This window comes from Marmota marmota, unplaced genomic scaffold (genome assembly GCF_001458135.2).
Source record: "Marmota marmota marmota unplaced genomic scaffold, marMar, whole genome shotgun sequence".
Classification (NCBI taxonomy): Eukaryota; Metazoa; Chordata; class Mammalia; order Rodentia; family Sciuridae; genus Marmota; species Marmota marmota.
The window spans coordinates 9,635,382-9,658,771 of NW_026000164.1; the positions used below are offsets into that span (position 1 = coordinate 9,635,382).

Sequence of the window (23,390 nt, forward strand, 5' to 3'; positions counted from 1 at the left end):
TATAAAAACTTCTTTCCTCATAGGTACTAATCCTCCAGAACATGATGAATAGTGTATTCTTAAAAATTATTGATAACTCTGGAGTTTTGAATTTTGTAGATATTCCAAGAAGAGGAGTTATTGTGCTCTGTGTGTGTGTGTGTGTGTGTGCTTTTTCTCGGAAAATAGGTATGATACTCTTGTGAATTAAAAAGAAGGCCTGGCTGAGGGTACAAACGCCTGCAGCATAAACGATGGCTGCCTCACCCTTGTCCCTTTGGTGTTGTGGTTCCTGGAGAAGGGGTAGAAGGCTCCCAGCTGCATCCAGCGAATACACATCTCATACTCAGCATCTCCAGAGAAGCCACAGATATCTGCTCCTGTCTGAGAAAATGAAAAAAGAATCAGAGCATGAGAGTTTTTGTGGGTTTTTTTGAAGGTGCTGACATTGGAACCTGACAAGGCATTAGTAATGACTCCAAGATGACTTACATAAGATATTCCAAAGAGACTGAACTCCATCATGCCTGCAATGAGATAATATGGCTGTGTTAGCAGAAGAGGTCCTTTTGGAAGAGAAAATGTTTGACCAATTTTTCCCTATCATTCAAGACCCTGGGCCATTCATAATGAAAATATTGAAAAAAAAATGATTGTAAATTAAAACCCACAACCACAAAGAACTCAACTCTTCTTGACTTTACTGCCTGCCTACATGATAATCTATACATACCCAGTACCCCACCCCCAAAACGAGCAGAGGCCCCGGGAACAAGCCACACACCAGTGATAGATTTCCCCAGCTGGTCCCACTCAGCAGTGTTGTCTCCCAGCCAGTGTCCTCCCCAGCGGCCAGAGGAGGGGAATGTGGAGCGGGTGATGACAGTCCCTCGCTGTCCAGTCACTTCCTGCACAGCTCTGGTAGGAGGGGAACAAGATTAAGTTAACTGTTGAGTTGTTCCACGGCCTGAGTTCTTTCACTCAACCTTGACTTGTGAACTGATCAGTCTTTAAAAATGTAGTTTAAAAATGTCCCTCCCATCCTAGCCAAGGTCTGACATTCAATAATGATCTCCTGTTGCTGATTTTCTGACCCTGATTACATTTTCTACAAATTTCTGCCTATGCAAACACAGCATTGGGAACGAATGTGGTAAATTTTACAAAAGACAATAGACTTTGTTTAGAAGAACTCTTTCATCCTCCCTCTCATTCTTCACTGTGTAAAACTAGTCTCATATTCTCTTTAATTTGTGCATATCTAAAAAAAATTTTGATCAATTTTACTCCCTAATACCTTCTCCACCCTCCCCCTAGTCTTCTTCCTATACCCTACTGGATCCCTTCTAATTTCATGAAGTACTTTTGTGTTTGATTTGTTTTTTTCCTTCCAACTTCAATATATGAGAGAAAACATACACTTTTTTCTCTCAGTCTGTTTTATTTTACTCAAAAGTATGGTCTCCAGCTCCATCCTTTTTCCTGCAATAATATAATTCTGTGTTTTTTTTTAATGGCTGAATAAAACTCTACTGTATGTATGTGTATGTATAGGTGGGTATATGTATGTGTGGAATACATGTATATAATTTATATATATATGATATATAAAATACTTATACATAAAAATTTCTTATTCATTCATTTGCTAATGAATACGTAGGCTGATTCCATAATGTTATAATTCATGTGTAAGTCAATACAAGAAGGTTCATAAAATAAATGAAACCCTTAACCCAATCAGTACATAAAGAAGAAGAAGAAAAAAAAAAAAGGACCAAGATTGAGGAAGCACAGCCATGGGATTCCACGCAGCTGGAGCACGAGGTAGCAGTGTTGTTCCCTTTGGAGTCAGAGAACTTCTCCCCAAAAGGAATTTGCTATCTGAAAATCATGCTGAGAATCCTAACCAACTTCACATCAGGACAGGAAGGGATACACCAGCCCCTAGAGTATGGATTTCATTTCTAAAAAAAAAAAGATCTATTAAACTAGTTCTCTATGTGGATGGAAGAGGAGGGATGGGGTGAGGGCTTGACAACTATTTGTGGATCTGTTGCTGTATCCCAGCAGCACATGGTGCCATCTTTGAAGCACATGAGGAAGGTCTCCCTGCATTCTTTTTACTGTTAGGAAACTGAAGCTCAGCTAAGTTTCAAAACTTGTTAAATATTATTTATAGAGCAAGGAGGCAAATCTGGGATCCAAATAACAATATATATGACTATAGCTTATTGGTACAATGCATTCTGTTATGCCATGCTTCAAAAAGCAGTCATTGACCGGGTTTAGTGGTTCATTCCTGTCCCAGTGACTTGGGAGGCTGAGGCAGGAGGATTGTAAATTCAAGGCCATCCTCATCAACTTAGAGAATCCCTAAGCAACTCAGCAACCCTGTCTCAAAATAAAAAGGGATGGGAATGTGGCTCAGTGGTTAGGCACTACAGGAGTTCAATTCCTGGTACCAAAAGAGAAAAGAAAGAAAGAAAAGAAGAGAAACAGCAAGCTATGTTTTCCTCATGCGCAAACATACATAAAGGATCTCCAAACAGTTCTTGAAAGAAAATAAATCTTCTGTGCACATATGTAGTCAGAAAATAAAATAACTATGTGAGATAAAAAAACAATAGAACAAAAAAGACATTATCAAGTGTACAAATACACATTTGTATGTGTATTTGAAGAAATACATTTGAAGAGACATGGTCAAAAACATATACACTGAAAACTAAAATTATTGTTGAAAGAAATTGAAGAAGTGGAAATATATTCTATATTAATGAATCAGAAGATTTAATATTGGTAAAGAAGTAACACTTCCCTAATTGATCTGCAGGCTCAATGTAATACCTATCTGTCTTGTAGAAATTGCCAAGCTGATCCTAAAATTCACATCAAATGCAAGGAAGCCAGAATATCCAAATAATCTTGAAAAAGAACAAAATTGGAAGATTCGTACCTTGTTAAATAAAACAGCATAGTACTATTAAAAGGTAGATATAGAGATCAATGAAATAGAGTTAAGAGGCCATAAGTAATCACTCTCATTTACTGTTGGTTGATTTTTCAGAAGGTGCCAAGACGATTAAATGGGGGGGGGGGGGAAATCAAACCTCTACTTCATACCATAAATCATGCAAAAAATAACTCAAAATGGGCATTCTGTGAAAAGACAATTTACAGAATGAGAGAAAATATTTGCAGACCATATATCTATCAATCACTTGTATCCAGAATATATGAAGAGTTTTTACAATCCAATCCTAAAAACAAATAACTTAAAAATAGGCAAAGAATTCAAATAGACATTTCTGCTAAAATGATACATAAATGGCCAATAGGTACATGAAACAATATTCAACAGAACTGGTAATTAGGGAAATGAAGACAAAAATTGATGTACTTTAGGTCCATTAAAATGTCTATAATAAAAAGGGTAAAAATAGCTTGTTGGTATGGATACAAGGTAACTTAAAACCCATTATAATGTCTATAATAAAAAGGGTAAAAATAACTTGTGTTGGTATGGATACAAAGTAACTTCAACCCTCATCCATTGCTGGTGAGAATGTCAAATGGTATTTTTCAAGGCCAAACTCTTTAGACAGTTCTTAGAGAGTTAATATCTCTAAGATATTAAATATACGGTTACCATACGATCTGAAAATTCTACTCCTAGATATATATTAAAGAGAAAATAAACACATTTCGATTCAAAATCTTGCAGTGAATGTTTATACATGTCTATTCATAATAGCCAAGATCTGAAAACCACTCAAATGTCTGCTGGCTGATAGACACACAAAATATGCTCTATCTTGACAGTAGAATATTATTCATCAATAAAAGGAATGGAGTACTGATACATCCTGCAACATAGATGAACCTTGAAAACATACCAGGGAAAGAAGCCAGACACAAAATTATTATGCAATTTCATTTACTTGAAATACACAGAATGGATAATGTTAACGACAGAAAGTAGCTTAGTATTGGCTGGAGCTCAGGAAGTGGGGACAGGGAGGAATGACTGTTAACAGATCAAGGTTTTTCTTTTGAAATGATGAAAATATTCTAAAATTTTATTTTAGTGTTGGATGTATAACTCTGTGAATGTACTCTGGGTTGTTTGGGCAACCAGGCGTGATCTGTTTGACACTGCTCCATTTAGCTGGCATCATGTAAGTACAAATGCAATACAAATATGAAACAACAAATACAGGAATGTAGAAAATTATCTGTGCTGCAATTGTCAAAAACACTCACTCATATGTCGGTCTGGTCTGGGACCACCCGTACAGGCTGTGTACGTCATAGTGTCGCACCCGGGAGCCATCTGGCAGGATCTGCTCACTCTCCATGCACAGGGTCTTACTGCTCAGGCCTTTGTCCCTAGATTCCAAATCTGAGGGGAAATGTTGAGTTATTTCCCAAATGACTTGTACATTCATTCTGACATTTCTCTATTTCAATCAGCACTTTTGTTACCAGTAATAGGTTCAATTTCCGTTTTTTGTTTTTTGTTTTTAATGTACAAAAGCAACATCCTATGACTTAATAAAATTTGTAAAAGGTAAGAATGGGGTATGGCAGGGGAAAAGCACCCTTGGCTGTGTTCCAACTCTAACTTAGGGAATGCTGTCACCACTGGTTTTACAAGTTGACAAACTCCTTGGGTGAAAGGATTGGGTTTTCCACTAGATGGTAATGTTCTCAAGGGAATAGATCTTGTTTTGCTCAGTTTCACCAGCTTTTGCCTGTCATATACATGTGGGTGGAAGGAGAAACTGAATGAAAGAATAATTGAGCTAACGGACACGGCTCTGCATGGCAGCGACCTAGACACAAAGAAACCTGTGTCTCAGATTCTGCTTCATGAATTTCTGGTACACTGCTCTTAGGAACTCACTTCCTTTTGGGGCCTCTGTAAGATGAGAGGATTCAATCATTTGAGAAGTGTTTGATCCCAACATCATATTTCAGTTTGCACTCTGGAACTACCAAGGGGTATCTTTCATGAACTATCTGCAAACACAGACTGAAAGTTCAGGACTAGATTTTCATTTACTAATTGAGAGAGAGAGAGAGAGAGAGAGAGAGAGAGAGAGAGAAGGGGTTTATTGAAAAGTTTAGCATTTGGGGCAATTATCGAGAATACAAGTAACAATGAATGTTGGCAAGGATGTTGGGGGGAAAGGTATAGTCATACATTACTGATGGGACTGCAGATTGATGTAACCACTATGTATAGCAATGTGGAGATACCTCAGAAAACCTGGATTGGAACCATCATTTGACCCAGACATCTTACTCCTCAGTCTATACCCAAAGGACTTAAAATCAGCATACTATAGTGACATGGCCACATCAATGTTTATAGCAGCTCAATTCACAATAGGTAAGCTACGGAACCAACCTAAGTGCCCTTCAACAAATGAATGGATAAAGAAAATGTGGTATATATACACAATGGATTATTATTCAGATATAAAGAAGAATGAAATTATGGCATTTGCTGGTAAAAGGATGGAACTGGAGGCTATCATGCTAAGCAAAATAAGCCAATCCCAATAAACCAAAGGCCATATGCTCTCTCTGATATGTGGATGCTAACACATAATGGAGCGGGGGCAGAGAATAGAAATTCGCTGGATTAGACAAAGGGGATGAAGGAAAGGGAGGGGAAAGAAAGACAGTGGAATGAGTCGGACTTAACTTTCCTACATTCTTATATGAGAATACATCCAGTGTAACTTCACATCATGTACAATGACAAATAAGGGAAGTTATACTCCATGTATGTATAATATGTCCAAATATTATACATGTATATCTAAAAAGAACATTTTCTCATATATATCTAAAAAGAACAATTTTTAAAAGTTTAGCATTCAGTTCACCATTGTCAACATAATAAAACGCATTGCTTGGTTTCTTTCATACAATGTCATGTCATTATTTCTACACACACACACACACACAAATTAGGCTTTACTTTGACAGTAAGAGGGAAATCTTCAGTGTTTGAACAGAGCAATAATTTGATAAAGTAATATTTTACCTACCTGGCATATAGGGTGGGTTATTAAGAACTTCACTGCGGCAGCCCCCAACAGATCCATCCACAAAGTTTGACGGCTCATTCATATCCTGAATTAAGTTAGCAAGAGAAGATTCCATCACGTCAGGTCTGTATGGCCTTCACCTAGAGGACACTAGCTGCAGAAGATGCCCGGCCTGCACTGAAGCTTTGTCTCTGTAGTGGCTCAGGGGACTCTGCTTAATCCTGGCATTGACTAAAGTGGACTTAAGAGTCCACATCTGCTTCTGTGGAGTGTTAAACTCCTTCCAGCTCACTTGGCATTTTTAAATTTATGAAGTGGTAACCTAACAGCAAAAATATTGAGACTATGCTGAATCCAGAACCTAAGGAAACAATTTGATTCATCTATACCACAGGAGAAGCACATCTTTGTTTGTCTACCCACAAATTATTCACTTTGTATCTGCAGTCAGGGATCACTATGATCTCTCTCTCCTTTTTCTTAGCCAATAGCTTGGACTAATTCTGATATTCACGTGCACCAAACACAAGGAGACATATCTCACTTTCTGCAGTAGACACATTCCTGAAAAGTTGTATATGATTCAGAAACCAGTCTGGAAATAAAATCATATTTTGGCAAAAGTTGTCTACTTTATAAATAGAGAAGTTAAAGTTTTGTATGTTATGTTATCTTATATGGAACATACTAAAGGCAAAGGCAAGTATTTGGAGAACTATTCATTATTTTGAATTATGCAGCTTTCTTTCAATGGGAACAAATACTTCACAGTTATCAGAATCTCTTGTTTCTCAGAGTTATCTATATCTCTTCACTGTCTGATTTGCCTGTTTGGGTTCATTTATGCATTCTCACCTGTCTGCTCTGTGCCTATTTACCCTGAAGGTTCAAGTGGTCAGGGAGGCCCCCAGGCAGACAGTGGGCTTATAGGTTTGTCTTTTGTGAATCACAAGCTTCTTGCAGCCTGACCTAGACTTGAGCAGCTCTTCCTAGCTAACCTGGTAACTGCTTAGGTTTTCAGGCCACTAGATAGAGGGGAAGGAAATCATGACATTGATAAGATTCCTATCCTTAGAAAAACATAAATAGAGGGGCCCTTGGACACATGTCCCAGAGACACCTCCAGAAGCCCTTCACTCAGGGCTTTTTAAGCTATTCCTTCAGGGTAAATGTCTCTTTGCTCATAGATTTATGCCTTGCCTGTCCCCAGTTCTGCCCTGTGTTGCAGGACAGGCTTCAGGGCTTCTAGGTCAGTTTAGCCAACAGGAAGCGCCAGCAATAGATGGAGGGTTGAGAGTAAGAGACAAGGGCACCGCTCCCTCTCCCTCATGCCCTGGCATCTCCCGCAGTAGCACGTCTCCTCTATGGGCTCTCATTTCCTCCAGAAGACACGACCCTGGGCAGGTCCACAATAATCTCTGCTACTCCTATTCCCAGGACCTAGATTCTGTACCATCACCCTTCCTTTCATGCCTCTGATTCCAGTGCCCTGCTTCTTCTAGTCTCCGAATTGCTTCCCCAAGTTTTGAATATGAACATTCTAAAGAGTAACCACTGAGGGTGCACTTACGATCGACAGTCCATCAAACTTCAAGCTCTTCGCTGGCTCTCTGGGGTTAGCATAGAGCTCGTTTATCTCTTTCTTCCACCATGCAGCTGTGCTGTTACGAAAGAAGTCAGGGAAAGCAACGTGGGCCCTGTACATCTGTAAGAGTGACATGCATTGTCATAGTGAGGTCATGCATGTCCAAGAAGGGGAATCCTGGGAACAGGAAGGGGAGATGAGCAGGCTTTTGAGCCTGTCCAGCTCAGCGTCTGATTTAACCTCAATTCTGCTGCTGGTGGTGTTGCAAAGTTTACAGTGGACACACAGTTGGGGAAAGGATGCGTTCATTCTTAATTTTCTTAGAAAAGGGTTAGATAGCTTTTAAACATAGAACTTCCTTTATGACTAGAAAATTAGTCATGGCAACTAGAAACCCGATAGTCAGCCTCTAAACAATGTAAATTTAGAGATCCATGACTCATTTGACTCATCAAATGAAATGCAGGAGGACCCCATAATCCAAGGAGAAGCAAGCTGCACAGTAGAAGGGTTAGTGGGTGCCAGGCTGACATGGGAGCAAGGGCTGAGACCAAGTCCTTTGCTCCTTTCAACTGGCTAGTGTTTGCTTTGGTATGTAGGTAATTCATTAACCTGCAAAGGGTATTTGTTCATAAGAGATACTCTTCCGAGAAAGCATTCTGGACTTTGGTTCCTTATTTTTCAAGCAACACTAGATTCAGATTGCAATCCATTAAAGGCATACATGTAAGGAACTCCCTGGTAATTTTCTTCTATACTTTTCCATTTTAGCTATTTTTTAGGTTTCTCATTTGAGGATCTCCTTCTGCAAAAAAATACCACCAGACAAGCACACTGGCATTAAAGCCATTTAACCAGAGCATAAGCTATTTATCTAACAGAATAAAACAAATAAGTATCCAGATATTTAGGGCAATGTAGACCAAAATCCATGTATGACTGTACCTTGACCTGAGTTTCATGGTCAAGGGATTCATCCACATTTACATTGGGCAGCTCTGGCCAAACCTAGAGAAAAAGAGGAAATATTGAAACCTTTAAGTCATGGCAAACAGACCATGAGGTGTTTCACATGTTAGACTTTCATGACATGCATCTTCACAAATGCTGGGCACCTTGGCCATAAATTAAATTGTAAATACAAATCAATAGATGAAATCCTGCTAGGTGAAATCCTGTTAGGCTCAGATCTTTTTCTTTCATTCCGTAAGTTTTCATGTTATTTTTAACTTAATAAGTAACCCAATTCATTTTAGATGTGTCTTCTGAGTAACCATCTTTCAAATAATTACTCCATGGTCTGGTCTGCCTTTTACTTTTGTGTATAACAAAATTCCCTTTATAAAAATAAATGTTAAGGTTGACTCTAAGAATAAGATTGATTTACATTCACAGCCATAAACTCTGTCTCAATACTTCTAAGTAATACCATAACTTTTGGACACCCACAAATGTTCTTAGTGTTTAAAAAAACTTTCATATATCAAACAATTTCATCTGTAATTAGCAGGACTTTATATAAATTGATTAATTAATTCAACGAGGAAACAGTTACTGAGCACTTATTATGAGGATCTATATCTACTGAGATTATAGCAGTAAATACTGCCTGTTTTTTTCCAAGAGTTCACAGAGAGTAATATATAAGTGCTACATGGTATGCTATACTCTCTCTGGAATGACACATGAAAGGGAAAACAGCAACTGAAACAGTTATGGAGTACTTCTCAAGAAGTAAGATCTGGGCTGGGGATGTGGCTCAAGCAGTAGCGTGCTCGCCTGGCATGGGTGCGGCCCGGGTTCGATCCTCAGCACCATATACAAACAAAGATGTTGTGTCTGCCAAAAACTAAAAAATAAATATTAAAAACTCTCTCTCTCTCTCTCTCTCAAAAAAAAAAGAGGAAGTAAGATCTGAGTTCGTCTTGGGGTGCAGATATTATCTGGGGACACCGAGAAGGCTATATTCAAAGTGAGAAAGGCATATATCCAGAACTGTAGGCAGTGGCATAGCAAAATTAAGGAACAGAGTTGGAACCTGGCAAAAGCTACTGTCATGTGGGTCAGGAAGTTCACATAAAACACTGCTGCTATAAATCAGATAAATGAGGATGAGGATTGAGGCCACAGAAAAGGAATTCAAGGGGTCAAAGAAAAAACAAGAATCTATAGGACTTGGTGATTCATTTAAATGAGAGGCTGAGTAAGCATCGTAAGTCAAAGGTGTTGTGAGTTTTGAGTTTAGGTGGCTGGGAGACACAGATTTCAGAGTCTTTCTCTCTCTACGGGATTCCTAATGTTTACTACTAAATGACTAGCTGGAATACATAAAGGGTGGGACATCAGAACATATCCAGGCAATAACATGGTATTCAATATCTAGAGGATTAGAGCTGTGACCTTGGTCTTATTAATGTGTATTAACCTAATCAGCATCAGATAGATTTCTACTCATTCATAATTTATTAATTAAACGATATATTTTTGTATGATTTATTGAGAGCACCTTTTAATCAAGACATAGTGCTGTGTATTAATTATAGCCCCTTCCCCAAGCCTCACCTTTCCCCAGACAATGTCACTGGTGTTGGGCCATTTGATGAACACGTTGTCTTCTTGTCCTCTGGTGAAGGTGAGATACTGTGTCTCATTGCCAGAAATGGCTGGGTCCTGCAGTGACAGGATTTAAGACTGCAAAGGTGAGAAAAATGTCCCTAAGGAAAGTCCTCTCCCAAACTTTGACAATTTAGTGCAGAAAAAAATGATGGACCAAAATAAAATTAGATAAATAAAAAAGCATTGATAATTTGACGTATCTACTGGGAATATTACATAACCAATTAAGATGGAAGTTGCCACCGGGACCCAAAAGTAAGATAGACGACCCTTATAAAGGATGACCTCTTTCAAAGGGAGCAAGAATCTTTTACATATTATAGAAAGTAAACACCCAGAGCCATAACTAAAGAAGGGAAAAAAATCATAAAAATTGAAATATAATATGACATATGTGACTTTTCCAATAAACAGGGAAATTAATATTTTTAAAAAAGAGACCTAAGAATTAAAAGAATTTGTTAATATTTCTCCATAAAATTATTGAGAAATAAAGATGTGCTAATGTTTGGAAAACAAATCCTGGAGATAAAGCAGTTTAATAAGATATTATCCTCAATTGGAGAGAGACAATTTATAGCATTTCCAGAGTCTAACAGCAGTGCTCCTTAAGAAATTGAACTTCTGCATTCTATTCTATGGTGCGGCCATTTGAGATGGACATTGATATTCATCAGCCCATCTCATACCTTCCCCAGTTACTCTCTATATTACGCTGTTTCCCAATTGCCATGTAAATCAACATTATCTGAAATTACCTTCCTAATAGTTTTTTATTGGCTGTCTCCCTTTACTAGAATAAATGCCATTAATTCATTAATTTAAAACACACGCACTCTTTAGAAAACAGTGATTTTCAAGTAGCCAATGTTTCGTAAATACTTAAATTTTAAAATGAACAAGAATCATGCTCTGATTTCTGGAAGCTAGAAGGAGGAAATCCTTTGTGGGTAGTTACTTCTGATTTACCAAGATATAACTTCCAATGTAAAATAATAAGTTGGCATTCTGGATCTTACCTCCGTTTTTTGTGGGCTTAATAAAAGAGAAATGGGTCCCCTAAGACTCATGGCTGCTGAATGATGATACAGTATAAGAGATTTTTTAACCCCCTGCAGTTTCCTAAAAATGAGACTGAGCTATAGCTATTCATCCTGAAGCCTGAAATGGTGAGACCCTTTTATTCTTTCCTACATTCAGTGTTTCTGCCTACAGTTGTCCTAACTCTCTCCCCAAAAAAGTACTGATTAATTAAATCCTAGTGGCATTCAGCAATGAAAAAATAATAAATATGAAGAAGTATCACCTCTTACAATGCATTTTTTTACCTATTCTTTCCTTCTTTATTGGCTTTTCAAAACTTTTAAAAGATAATAAATAAAGACTCACAGGAAGAGGCCAAGATGTGTGGGGGGGTTTCTTTTACCTTTTTCCCAGTTCTTCCCAGGGGTTTAATTTTTGAATCGTGAACACAGAAACAAAAAGAAGCATGCAATCTGCCTTCACACCTACCAGAATGAGAATAAATCTGGTGCCATTCTTCTTCATTTGCTCTATCAGGACACCGAGGTTTTGAAAGCTAGGGCTGAGGGTGAAGTCCAGCTTCCGGTCCATGTAATCGATGTCCACATGCTGGACGTCCTACAAGAAGGAGCAGATACTGAGGCTCCTGCAGCGGTAGCTGCAGGGCACACTAACTGCTCTTCCAGGCTCCAGACCCTGCTGCTTGCTCCCCCAGCCCCGGCCCTCATCATTTCCCATCTCAATACCCACTACACTGACTTTGCAATTATGTTGATTGACCTTGCTTTCTGATTCCCGCTCACAATTCACCTGTCCCCACTTTCTTCTTCTGTGTCCCCAACAGGAACTTGCTTTCCTTTCCTTCCCTCAATTTATGTCTTACCCACTCTTCAAATCTCAAATTTGGTGAGCCTATCATACAAAAAGCCAGTGGAAGTGTTCAAGAAAGTGAGACTTCCCTAATAAACAAAAAAAGGTTGCATATCTAAGTTTCTTTTGTTCCTACAGTAAACCTTATCAAATTAAATCAACTTAGAATACATATTTTACTTTAAAATATATATATATCAGCACGTGTCTACTATATTATAAATAGAATATCTATATATTCAAGAAAGATTTAACATTCTCTAATATTTATTTATTGGTTGTCTCCCTTCACTGAAATAAATGTCTTTTATTCACTAATTTAATGTGTATTATATACATATAATTTATATACAATATACATATATATTATATATGACTTATATAATATATTGTATATAATTTTAAAGACATATAATTCATAGGATTTATATATATAAATAGCATGATTGCTTTGGTGAGGCAGATCTATGAACTTTTTCATCTTGTGATTTTTCTATATTTTAAAATTTCTGTTTAATAAGTTTATAATAAAAGTTAAGCATGGACATGTGTCAATTTTTTAAAAAAATTTTTTTGTGGTTGTAGATGGACAGAATGCCTTTATTCTATTTGTTAATTTTTATGTGGTGCTGAGGATCGAACCCAGTGCCTCATGTACACTAGGCAAGTGCTTTGCTACTGAGCCATAGCCCCAGCCCTCAATTATTGATGGGAATATCATAGCACTTTATTCTCATCTTCCAGTTGTTAATTGCCTTTAAAAATCTCCGAGGTGAACTGAAAGCCAATAAAGACAATGAGTGGTAGAAAACTAATCAGTAGAGAAGGAGTGTGCACTGTTTGTGGAATCCAGTTGACCACACTTCTCAGGGCTTTCCTGGGGAACTAGGTAGGTACTTAGGATATGTGTATGTGTTTTAAAGAAAGCAAAGGCTTCATTTTAATCACTTCCTTGCCTATTGCCACTTCATATCCATTTCACACAGACCCCCGCTTCTAAGACTGCCTTGGCCACTACATGATGTTCCAGCGAGTTAGTGGGTGCCAATACCCTCCACTCATTCCACCAGTGGCCAAAGGATCCATGCAACTCTTAGTTTTGAACCTCGACTCAAAAGGGCAGCAGGCAAAGACTTTAAAAAACAATGTATTCACACAGAACTAGCTCCACAGCTACAGGATTTATGCTGAAGTAGCCACAGTAATAATTTCAATGAAGCTGTTTTCAATAGACAATTAGTCACAGAATCCCATAGCTAAACCCAGAGGTTGAGGGAGGGTTTCATACATAGGGGATCTGGGCTGCCACCATTGCATCATGCAGACTGGCGATTTCAGAATCATTCTGGTATCCATAGCGACTCAGCTGGAATCCCAGAGCCCAATATGGAGTCATTGCTGGCCGACCAATCAACTAGAATAGAAGAATGCTAATTACCCTGATAAGATCATTACACATTGTATACATACACCAAATTATCATACCATACCCCATAAATGTATGCAAATGTTATGTCAATTAAAAAATAAAAAATAGATCCAAGTAACTTTGTAAGGAAGAAAAGATAGTTGACTTTTGTTTGAAATAATTTGAAAATTTCTACTGACTACTGTTTGACCTGAGGCCTTCCTCAAAAAAAAAAAAAAAATAGGGAAATCAAATAAATGTAGAACAACCCTAGAGATGAAGAATGCTAGAAATATTGTAATTAACATTTCCCTATATTCTATTACACTGTGAAACCTGAGAATGTAGTGGTTATTACTGATCTGAGATTCTTAAGATAGGCTATTTAGCAAGCAATTGAGAGACCTGTAATATTAATATGCATTTAGCATCCATATTAGTAAAATCTAACTTACACCCCAGGGTAAAAAGAAAAAGACTGACCCATCTCAGTACTGAAAACATGGTAACAATACCCAATAAATATTTAGTGATATATCAATGGATACAATGGCTTCCAACCTCAGTGTATTGCTGAGTTACCAGTTCGGGGGTTGGCCCCAAAACTAAATAAAAGTCCAAAATCCCTCCTACAGTGCGGTATGTCAGGGCAGGAGTGGGCTGCAGAGTCATATCTGTAAAAATTTTAAAATAAAGAGACAGATGAGGAGCTTGTAAGACACCCAGAGAGAGAGATGCTCTAAAATGTGCTGTCTTCACTCTCCTTCCTTCATGCCTATCTCCTCTAGAATGTCCTCCCTTGTCCAGTGGAGTCAGAGATGGGCCTGCAGTACCCCAAACTGCATCTACCCCATTATATGACACTCAACAGTTTATATCACCTGCAATAAGGAACTGAAGTGTCACAGCAAAATAAGGGACCACAGTTAGTCAAATGGTACAATTAATGCCTATTCTGGAACAATTTTTAAGTACTGAATAAGTGAACAAATGAATGGAAGGTCAGTTTGTCCATGCCATTTTCCTTGCCCCTTAACTTATTCGTTTCTAGTAATCTCCCAGATGACAATGGAGTGGTCAGGTTGTTTGTGGTGGTGCCCGCGGAGCACGCCCCTGTCTTACCCATGGCATTGCTGTTCAACAGGAGCACTCCATGGGCATTCCCATCTTCTTCCAAGGCCATATAGTAGGGGTGAACACCATAGGAATTTTTCTTGTACTGGTAATTGAAAGTCATGAGAGTAATAGAAAGATAAAAATCCAATAGTTTCCAGATCATAATCCAAACAGCAAACTCATATTCCATGTAAAAGATTTGATACAGCGTTATATCCTTTGTACAACCTTCTTTGACCTTCCTTTCCACCCCAACCTAAAACCTATGTCCTCCCCCTCTCTGTCACCTTTATTGAATATTACATAATTCTTTTTTTTCCTTGTGGTACTGGGGATTAAACCCAAGGCCTTGCATATGCTGAGCAAGTGCTCTGTCACTGTGCTACCTCGCCAGTCTCTTATATTTTTACTTTTGAGATGGGTCTCACTAAGTTTCCTAAACTGGCCTTGAACTTGTGACCCACCTTCCTCAGCCTTCCAAGTAAATATGCACCAACATGTGTGGCTTATTATTACACAATTCTATCACAGCACTCACTACACTGTGCTATCATTATTTCTACACCAATCTGTCTGTCTATAAACTTTTGAAGGGCAAAGACAGCATCTTATTAAATTTACAGATAAGCATCTAGCAATGTGCTCAAACATTGAATATATTAAATAAAAGTTTGTGAAATAAAATTTGTAATCCATGGGAGACGGGTGGAAAAATATATGTTATGAGTTTGTTTGTTTTACAGATAAAAGAGCATGACCTGTGGCCTCTTGCAACCTTACAACCAAGAGCTAGAAAGATGAGGCTGATAAATGGAACCTCATTTACTGGCCTAAGAATTAAAAGTAAATTTGCCGAAGGAGAAACTGCTAATTTCATTTTTGTCCTTACCGCTGGTGGCTCATCCCGAGCAAATATTCCCCAGGTTGTCCAGTTCATGTTTCTTCTGAAAGTCATGTGCTCAGTTTCCCCCAAACCATAGATGTACTGAGAAGGGAGGCGAGTAGAAATGGAAAGGAACATGTCGTTGAAGGTGAAGCCCGGGAGTTGAGAATCCCAACTGCAACACAAAGGCAGACCTCCAAGCTGAGCTGCAGATCTCAGGCAGAGCAAATGGGATGCCTAGATGATTCAGAAGCCTCTTGAATCATTGCACATCAAGATCCAGGTTCAAATGTTATAAAAGGACCAGGTCATAACAATAGCCATGACTCAGTACCAAGGTTCCATATTTGCATTTTAATTCTGTGCTTTGCAAGACTGAGAGCTCCTTCTCAGAACTATGGGCTCATTGAGGGCAAGTACCAGGTCTCATTCATCTCTTTATGTCCAGTTCTCAGTGCCCGGCATTCCAGCAAATGTGAATAAATGAATGAGATCTAAAAAGTACTTTTGGATACAAAAAAATTGACACTCTTGGAATAACTTCTCTAGATTGACCAGAGAACTCACTGAAGATGAAAACAGAGAAAATCAGATACATAGTCAAAGACAGCAGAAGACACACATAGGAAAAACCACAAATGCACATACAAGTGACAACCTTTGCTGGGATGGGGGGCCTCACCCTGGGCAAAGCCTGGACCTCAAGCATCAGGATAAGTGATGAGAGATGACAATCCACAATTCTTTTCACACTTAATATCATAAAAATGCTTGAAGTCTGTGGTGTCTATAGAACCAAAGATGATATAAGTCCATTTCTCTCATTTCTCTCTTCATACCCACCTCTTTCCTCTCTCCTGCCTCTTCAATTATTATTTCTTAATGAAGCATAATACAGAAAAGACATATCTGAGGTTATTTGTTATACTTATTTAACAGTTTTCTGTTCTACTTAACAAGAGTAACAAATAGGAAAGATATCTCTTTCTTTGAATTCGAATAACACTTGTGGCTTTTTAAATCTAAGGTTGATTAATCTTTCTGAGTTAATGACTAACATAAAAATAAATTCCCTAATGAAGTAAGAGGAAATTGACATACTCTTTAACAAATACACACACACATCATGAAGAGTCTCTGAGACTAATATTTTACTCGCCTTAATTAGCAACACCATAATTACCATCAGACACTCTGATTAAAGCCAATAAATAGCACTTACATCACAGTTTGGGAACTTTTGCGTCGGATCTGGATTCCAGGGGGATTGTTCTGAACCCTGACTTTATACAGGCAGTTTTCAGGGGAGACAAGCGGTGAACGTGGTGTGTTCAGAGGTACCGGGACCTCGTACCTTTTATTAGTGGGATCATAGATCTGGCAAGGAGAGAAAAATAAAAAACTCTTCCTGATGGAGTCTGAGACCTGATACCCCTCATGTTTGCCCACAGAATTCATTTCCAATGTTGTTTGTTTGTTTTTGACCAGTTTGAACCACATCAGGAGGCACTGAATATCCCAAGCAAGCAGATGCGAGGCCTCCTTATCTACTGTGGCAGATTCTGAGCTTCCAAAATGCCTCAATAATACCCACTCGAGAGAACTTGTAATCTAAGATTATAGAATCTTGTGGGTAGAGTGTGTATATGTACTTAGGATGTGTGCTATATGAACATACATGTGCATGTAACTTCAAGACTGTATGTGAGTGATTGCATGTGTGTGCTGGGAACTAGACCTCTTTACTACTTGAGCTTCCAGATGCTGCATGCCTTCTCAATCCTTCAGGTTTCTCCTTTGTACCCTCTATTCATTCCTACTCATCTAACAGGATTGGTGTGAGAAAAAAACAAGAGGACTGCAGCATGCATGCAAGACAGGGTCCATCACCACCATGGCGACCATCCCCTCCTCATGCTGCTATTAGCCCACAGCCTGGACTTCAGTAAAGCTTTTCCTAAAGCCCTACTTTTCAAAACTCTGTTTCTTAAACCAAAAATCAGCGGCATTGCCTGGGAGCTTGTTAGGAATTCAGACTCAGCCTCTGTCCCAGATCTGCTGGTCAGAACCTTCAGGTTCACAGGATGCCCTCAGTGATGGAGGACACACTCAAGTGAGAGGAGCAATGTCAAGGGCAGAGCTGCTCAAGCCTGTGTCCACCAGCCATGTGTGGCTTTTGCGCACCAGAAATGCATGAGTCTAAATCAAGATTCACCACAAGTGCAAACACATACCAGATTTTGATGACTTAATTAAAATGTTGTGAAATATCTCTCCATAATAAAACTTGGATTTCAAAATGAACTGATATATATTTTAGAACATTGGTTAAATAAAATAGCTAATTTACTTGTATGAGTGTGTGTGTGTTTCAAACAGTTTTTAAAAAATACCCCTACTAGAAAACAAACTTAGTTCTCATTGTATTTCTGGTAAGTAAAGGACAAGAGTGGGTCTCAAAGTGTGGCCCTTTTACCTGAAGCATCAGTCAGCATTGCTGGAGAACTTAGAAATGCAAATGCTCAGGCTGGGCCAGCCCAGAATGCTGAACTGGAAACCATAGGGTGAGGCTGAGCAGCCTGGGTTTTAACATCTTCAGGTGATTCTGATGCATGTTAAAGTCTGAGAGCCACTATTAAAGAAATATCTAGAAATTCTGGAAACCAGTTGGTGCCTCTCATATGTATTAACCACAAAGTAAATTCATGTTTTCAGGGCTAAGAATTTTTTGAGAATATTTATGATCTAGAGAATTCATTATTCTAGGAAATTCACAAGCCTGATGGATCTAAGGTCACACCCTGCCTCTGTTATTTACTTCTGACCTTTATCTCTCTAAGGCCTTCTCAGCTCTTGCATCATGAACAGAGAGATTTGGATGAAAAGTCTTTTCGTGACTTTCATCTACACACACCTGTAGGTTAAGAACTCACCTTGAAAACCAGGATTGTCACCATGGGAATTACCTTTATCTGCAGCATGCTCTCTGTATGGTAGGTCACACTCAGTCTGAGGAGGCTGATCTTTTCAGAGAGACGATTAGAGACAGTGGCTGCTGCTGGTGATGGTGGAGATGCCGCTGCCCGGGTAGATGCAGGGACCGCCAGGAGGGTAAGGTCGGTGGTGATGCCCGTGGGCAGGTACTGAATATTACTGGCAGCATAGTTAGGGATGGTGTCATAGTAACAGGTGGGCACACCAGGAGTAGCTGTGGGCTACAACAACAGGAGACGCTCTTGGTCAGCCTCAGACACCATACTCTGAGACTCTAATTACTAAAGAAGCTGGTTAGCACAGACCAAGTCTCAGACTGCTTTGCCCTTCCTTATCTGATGAATCATGAGCCCCCCAAAGATAATCCCCAAGCCCTGGTACTATGAATGTGACTAGTTGGAAGCAGGGTCTTTGTGCATGATCCAAGTTCAGAAGAGGTCATTAGGATAGGTTCCCATTCAATATGACTGGTGATCAGGAGGGGAAATTTAGACACAGGTGTGAACATGAGGTCAGAGATTGAGTGAAGCATGTGCAAGCTAGGAAATGCCAAATATTGCCAGCCTGACACCAGAAGCAAGGCGTAAATCACGGAACAGAACCGACATCACATCCCACAGAAGGAGCCAACCCTGCTAACGTCTTGATCTCAGACTTCTAGAGTCCAGAACTAGGAGGAAATAAGTATGTATTGTTCTAAGTCAATCAGTTTGCGTGAATTTGTTAAAGCAGCCCTACTCAATGAACACAGGTACACTCATTTCTCTCTCTCTCTCACACACACACACACACACACACACACGCACGCCCCAGCCTTCTATAATGAGTGAATCCTTCAAGAACAGCAGGAAGCCCAGTCTGGAGCCTGGAATCCTGAGGCAGGGTCTGCTCCCAGTGTCCTTACTGCCCTAAATCCCATCTTGAGGAATCCTTAACTCTCTCAGGCTTTCATTCTCTCCATTGTTCATATGAAAGGACCCACCTTCCCTTAACCCTTCTTCTTTGGGTTCTCTAATAGAAGAAAAATAAATTCACTTAAAATACCTAGTGAATGATACAAACCCACTGGACACTATCATATAAAATGGGGTTTTGAATGACATGGCTGGGGAAACAATCAGAATAGCCATGAATCTCTTCTGATTCTGGATATCTGAGGAAAATACGTATCCTGAAGAGTTGACAGATGCATATGGGCACGCTGTCATGGTACTCTTCAGGCCATAAACTTTTAAAGTGTTTTCTTGGTGCTTAATGACTTGTGGGGCAATTTCTCTAAGTTCCTGGTCAACATGGGAGCTTGCCTTTGCTCAATACCTCCCAAAGGCATCCCCGCTGTCTGCAACTCTCCTCAGAGGCAGTAGGATCCTCAGGATAGCAGTTGAACTTCTCCAGATCATTGACTACAAGATCCCACTGTATAGAGAATTCTTGTCCCAGAACCAGTCCCTTGAGATCAGTAATGGTCACCACCTGGGGAAGACAAAGAAGACTCCAGTGACAAATGAGATGAGGTAGAATTATGTGGACAAAGTTAGGGATGGTATCATAGTAACAGGTGGGCACACCAGGAGTAGCTGTGTAAATACTCTCCAGTACTAGGCTAATGTGTGCAAAGTGATTCCCTGGGTCTTATCCGGGCTCAGCCTGTCTAGTTCTAAATGTCTAGAAAAGAGTTGTCTCCTTTCTTAGGGTTCCAACTCTCATATCTTCTTCAGACCCTAATGTAAGTGAAGTGGTAGGGTTTGGATTTGCATGCAAAAGTTTCCCCTGCACTCTGCCTGTGATGCGGTGGCTGTCTCAAGCCAGTGTCCTATCTGACTGCCCAAAGTCAAAAAAACAAAAAGGGACTATTCTTCAGAATCTCAGAACAGGGCTTTCAGCAAAGACCTATGAGATGGAACAATCTCTCACCTTTGTTGAAGCACTGTAGACAACACTTGAAATGGAGGTGGCGACATTATTTAAAGACACAATAAAATTACTTGGCTCTTTGTCCATTCCCAAGATTCTGATATCTGTAAACATGAGATTGTCCGGGTCCACATAACCATTATGTATAATCTTTGCCTGTAGACGGTTCTGGAGGGGAAAAGCCAGTTTGGAGTAAGTGTGTCACATTCAATATCTCTCTGGGATCTTATGTGTTTCCCTTTTCTCTGTGTTCTAAATGCTGCTAAGTGTCATCCCCAGGGAGCATCTGACTCAGACTCAAGATCCTAAATCTTTCAATAGTATTTCATGTTTGCTTTGGGCCACTGGCTCTTACTGATTCATTACTCAGATTATATGACCCTGACATTAAGGATGTCTAGTAGACAGGATAGGTTCTTGCAAGGCAAACAGAGATACAAGCACACACAAAGACCACTGGTACACAGATATAGACACACACACACACACAGTGACTTTTTCTTTTAATTTTAATTAATAATAAGAGCTAAAATTTATGAATGCTTACAATGTTCAAGGCACTGTGCTAAGGTGTTTACATGTATTGCCTCGTTTAATTCTCCCAGCAGATTATGAAGTCAAAATTATAATTATCCCCATTTTTTTAGATGAGAACACTGAAACACAAAGAAATTAGATAACTAATTTAGGGAGCCAGAGTTTAAAAGCAACAGAGCTGAGTTCAACAAAGAAAGTGGGACTGAACACTAAAGAGCAAAGGGACACTTGGATGGTTGCAAAGAAGTCCCACATAATGTGCCTGATACCTGACCGAGGTTCAATGGCGACACAAGAGAGAAAGGATGGCCAACTCAACAAGGGTGAGAGGGCAGCTGGTTGTGCACAGGCAAAATGTTGAACCTGGCCTAAATCAAAATGGATCAAACAGAACACGGACTTAAATGTAAAAGTTAAAATTTTAAAATCTTTAGAAAAAAAATATAGGAGGAAAATACCGAGTATCTATGGCCAGTAAAAGATTCTTAGAAAAAAATATTCTTAGATATTATACCAAGAGCATAATCTATAAAAAAATATAATGAGAAATTAGACTTATCAAAAATTTTAAATTTGCTTTGTGAAAGACTACTAAGAGAAAAAGTATTGCTAAACTTCGTGTTTGACAAAGGACTGATATTGAAAATATGTAAGAACTCTCAAAACTGAACCGTTAAAAAAATAATGTCAAGGGCTGTGGTTGTGGCTCAGTGATAGAGCACTTTCCTAGCACATGTGAGGCACTGGGTTCGATCCTTGGCACCACATAAAAATAAATAAAGAAAATAAAGGTATTGGATCCATCTACAAGTAAAAATATTCTTTTTAAATGACAAAATAATTCAATTAGAATTTGGGCAAAGAATCAAACAAACATTTCATTGAAAAGAATTTACAAAATGGCAAACAGACCAACATCATTAGACATTAGAGAAGTACAAATTAAAGCTGCAATGAGATATCATCACACACTTTTCAGAATAGCTAAAATGAAAAATAGCAACAACATCAAGTGCAGGTGATTATGCAGATACTAGGTCATTCATACCTTGCTGGTAGAAATGCAAAGCAGCCCTTCCACTTTGTAAAACAGTTTGGAGGTTTCTTATAAAACTGAACATGGGCCAGGCACCGTGGGGCACACCTGTAATCCCAGTGGCTTGGAAGGCTGAGGCAGGAGGATCATGAGTTCAAAGCCAGCCTCAGCAACTTAGCAAGGCTCTAAGCAACTCAGCGAGCCCTGTCTCTAAATAAAATATAAAAAGGGCTAGGGATGTGTCTCAGTGGTTGAGTGTCCCTGAGTTTAATTTTTGGTACCAAAAACAAATAAAACATCACCACCAACAACAACAAAAACTAAACATGGACAAATAAAAGACCCAGAAACTGGACTCTTGGGCATTTGTCTCAAAGAAATGAAAAGTTCTATTTTATATAAAATCTGTACATGAATTTCCATAGCAGTTTTATTTATTTAGAATAGCCCATGACATGAGATGCTCAAGTCCCAGTGCCAACCTATATATGGGTATATTCCAGATTCCCTTTATCAAATGAATAATACCTGGAAACTACTCATATATAAATAATATGACAACATGGAAGAATTTTGAGAAGATTATGATGAATGAAAAAGCAAATTTCCAAATTTACATATACTACCTAATTCCATTTACATAAGATTCTTAGAAGAACAAAATTACAGAAATGGGAACAGATTATTGGCTGCCAGGGACTACAGAAGGAGGCAGGTGGGTATGGCTATAAAAGGGAAAGAAGAGGGATCTTTGTAGTGATGGAGATGCTCTATGTTTTGAAAGAATCAATGCCAATAACCTGGCTGTAAAATTATTCAACAATTCTATAAGATTAAAGGAACTGTGTACAAGGTGCATGGTAGCATAGTGTTATGTATTATAACTGCATAGGGATCTTTATCTCAAAATGTAAGTTTAATTTTTTTAAAAAATTGTGGATTTATAAGAAAAGAGAAAATTTATAAGAAAAGAAAAAAAAAAGATAGAGATCCTTACAAGAGAAATATCTGTACACACATAATTGGACTTCCAAGAAAACCAAATTAGAATTCTCCCACTTTCTATCAGCCTTGTGGCTTTTCCCTCTCCTCAGGCCCTTGGGAAATGGAGGGAGGCAAGTGATGTTCTGTACTTTCCAAACTTTCTAAGCCACCACTGGATGCCTGTGCTCAAAGGCAAGTTTTAGGGGCTCAGAAGGAAAAGAGAACCTCAACAAAGCACTTCACTCATCAACCACACTGTATCCCACACACTCTTGCACCCCTCTGAAGGACACATCTTAGAAGTCCTGACTAGTCACCTAAATCAAATGCAATGATATTATATATATATATATATATATATATATATATATATATATATA

General features: G+C 38.8%; 1 protein-coding gene across 1 annotated transcript in view; it reads right to left on the reverse strand.

The window, feature by feature from the left end:
- Mgam2 (maltase-glucoamylase 2 (putative)) overlaps window positions 1-23,390 on the reverse strand; it is a 79,657-nt gene that overhangs the window by 18,167 nt on the left and 38,100 nt on the right. The window contains exons 23-39 of the mRNA XM_048786950.1: window positions 20,454-20,621; window positions 19,857-20,012; window positions 18,512-18,760; window positions 16,768-16,922; window positions 15,552-15,720; window positions 14,669-14,765; window positions 14,108-14,220; window positions 13,427-13,552; window positions 11,758-11,886; window positions 10,192-10,299; window positions 8,575-8,637; window positions 7,615-7,749; window positions 6,045-6,129; window positions 4,246-4,384; window positions 764-897; window positions 472-506; window positions 247-363 (exon numbers count right to left, since the gene is read on the reverse strand). Coding sequence (XP_048642907.1) covers window positions 247-363; window positions 472-506; window positions 764-897; window positions 4,246-4,384; window positions 6,045-6,129; window positions 7,615-7,749; window positions 8,575-8,637; window positions 10,192-10,299; window positions 11,758-11,886; window positions 13,427-13,552; window positions 14,108-14,220; window positions 14,669-14,765; window positions 15,552-15,720; window positions 16,768-16,922; window positions 18,512-18,760; window positions 19,857-20,012; window positions 20,454-20,621 — 2,178 coding nt within the window. The remainder of the gene's footprint in view (window positions 1-246; window positions 364-471; window positions 507-763; window positions 898-4,245; window positions 4,385-6,044; window positions 6,130-7,614; window positions 7,750-8,574; window positions 8,638-10,191; window positions 10,300-11,757; window positions 11,887-13,426; window positions 13,553-14,107; window positions 14,221-14,668; window positions 14,766-15,551; window positions 15,721-16,767; window positions 16,923-18,511; window positions 18,761-19,856; window positions 20,013-20,453; window positions 20,622-23,390) is intronic.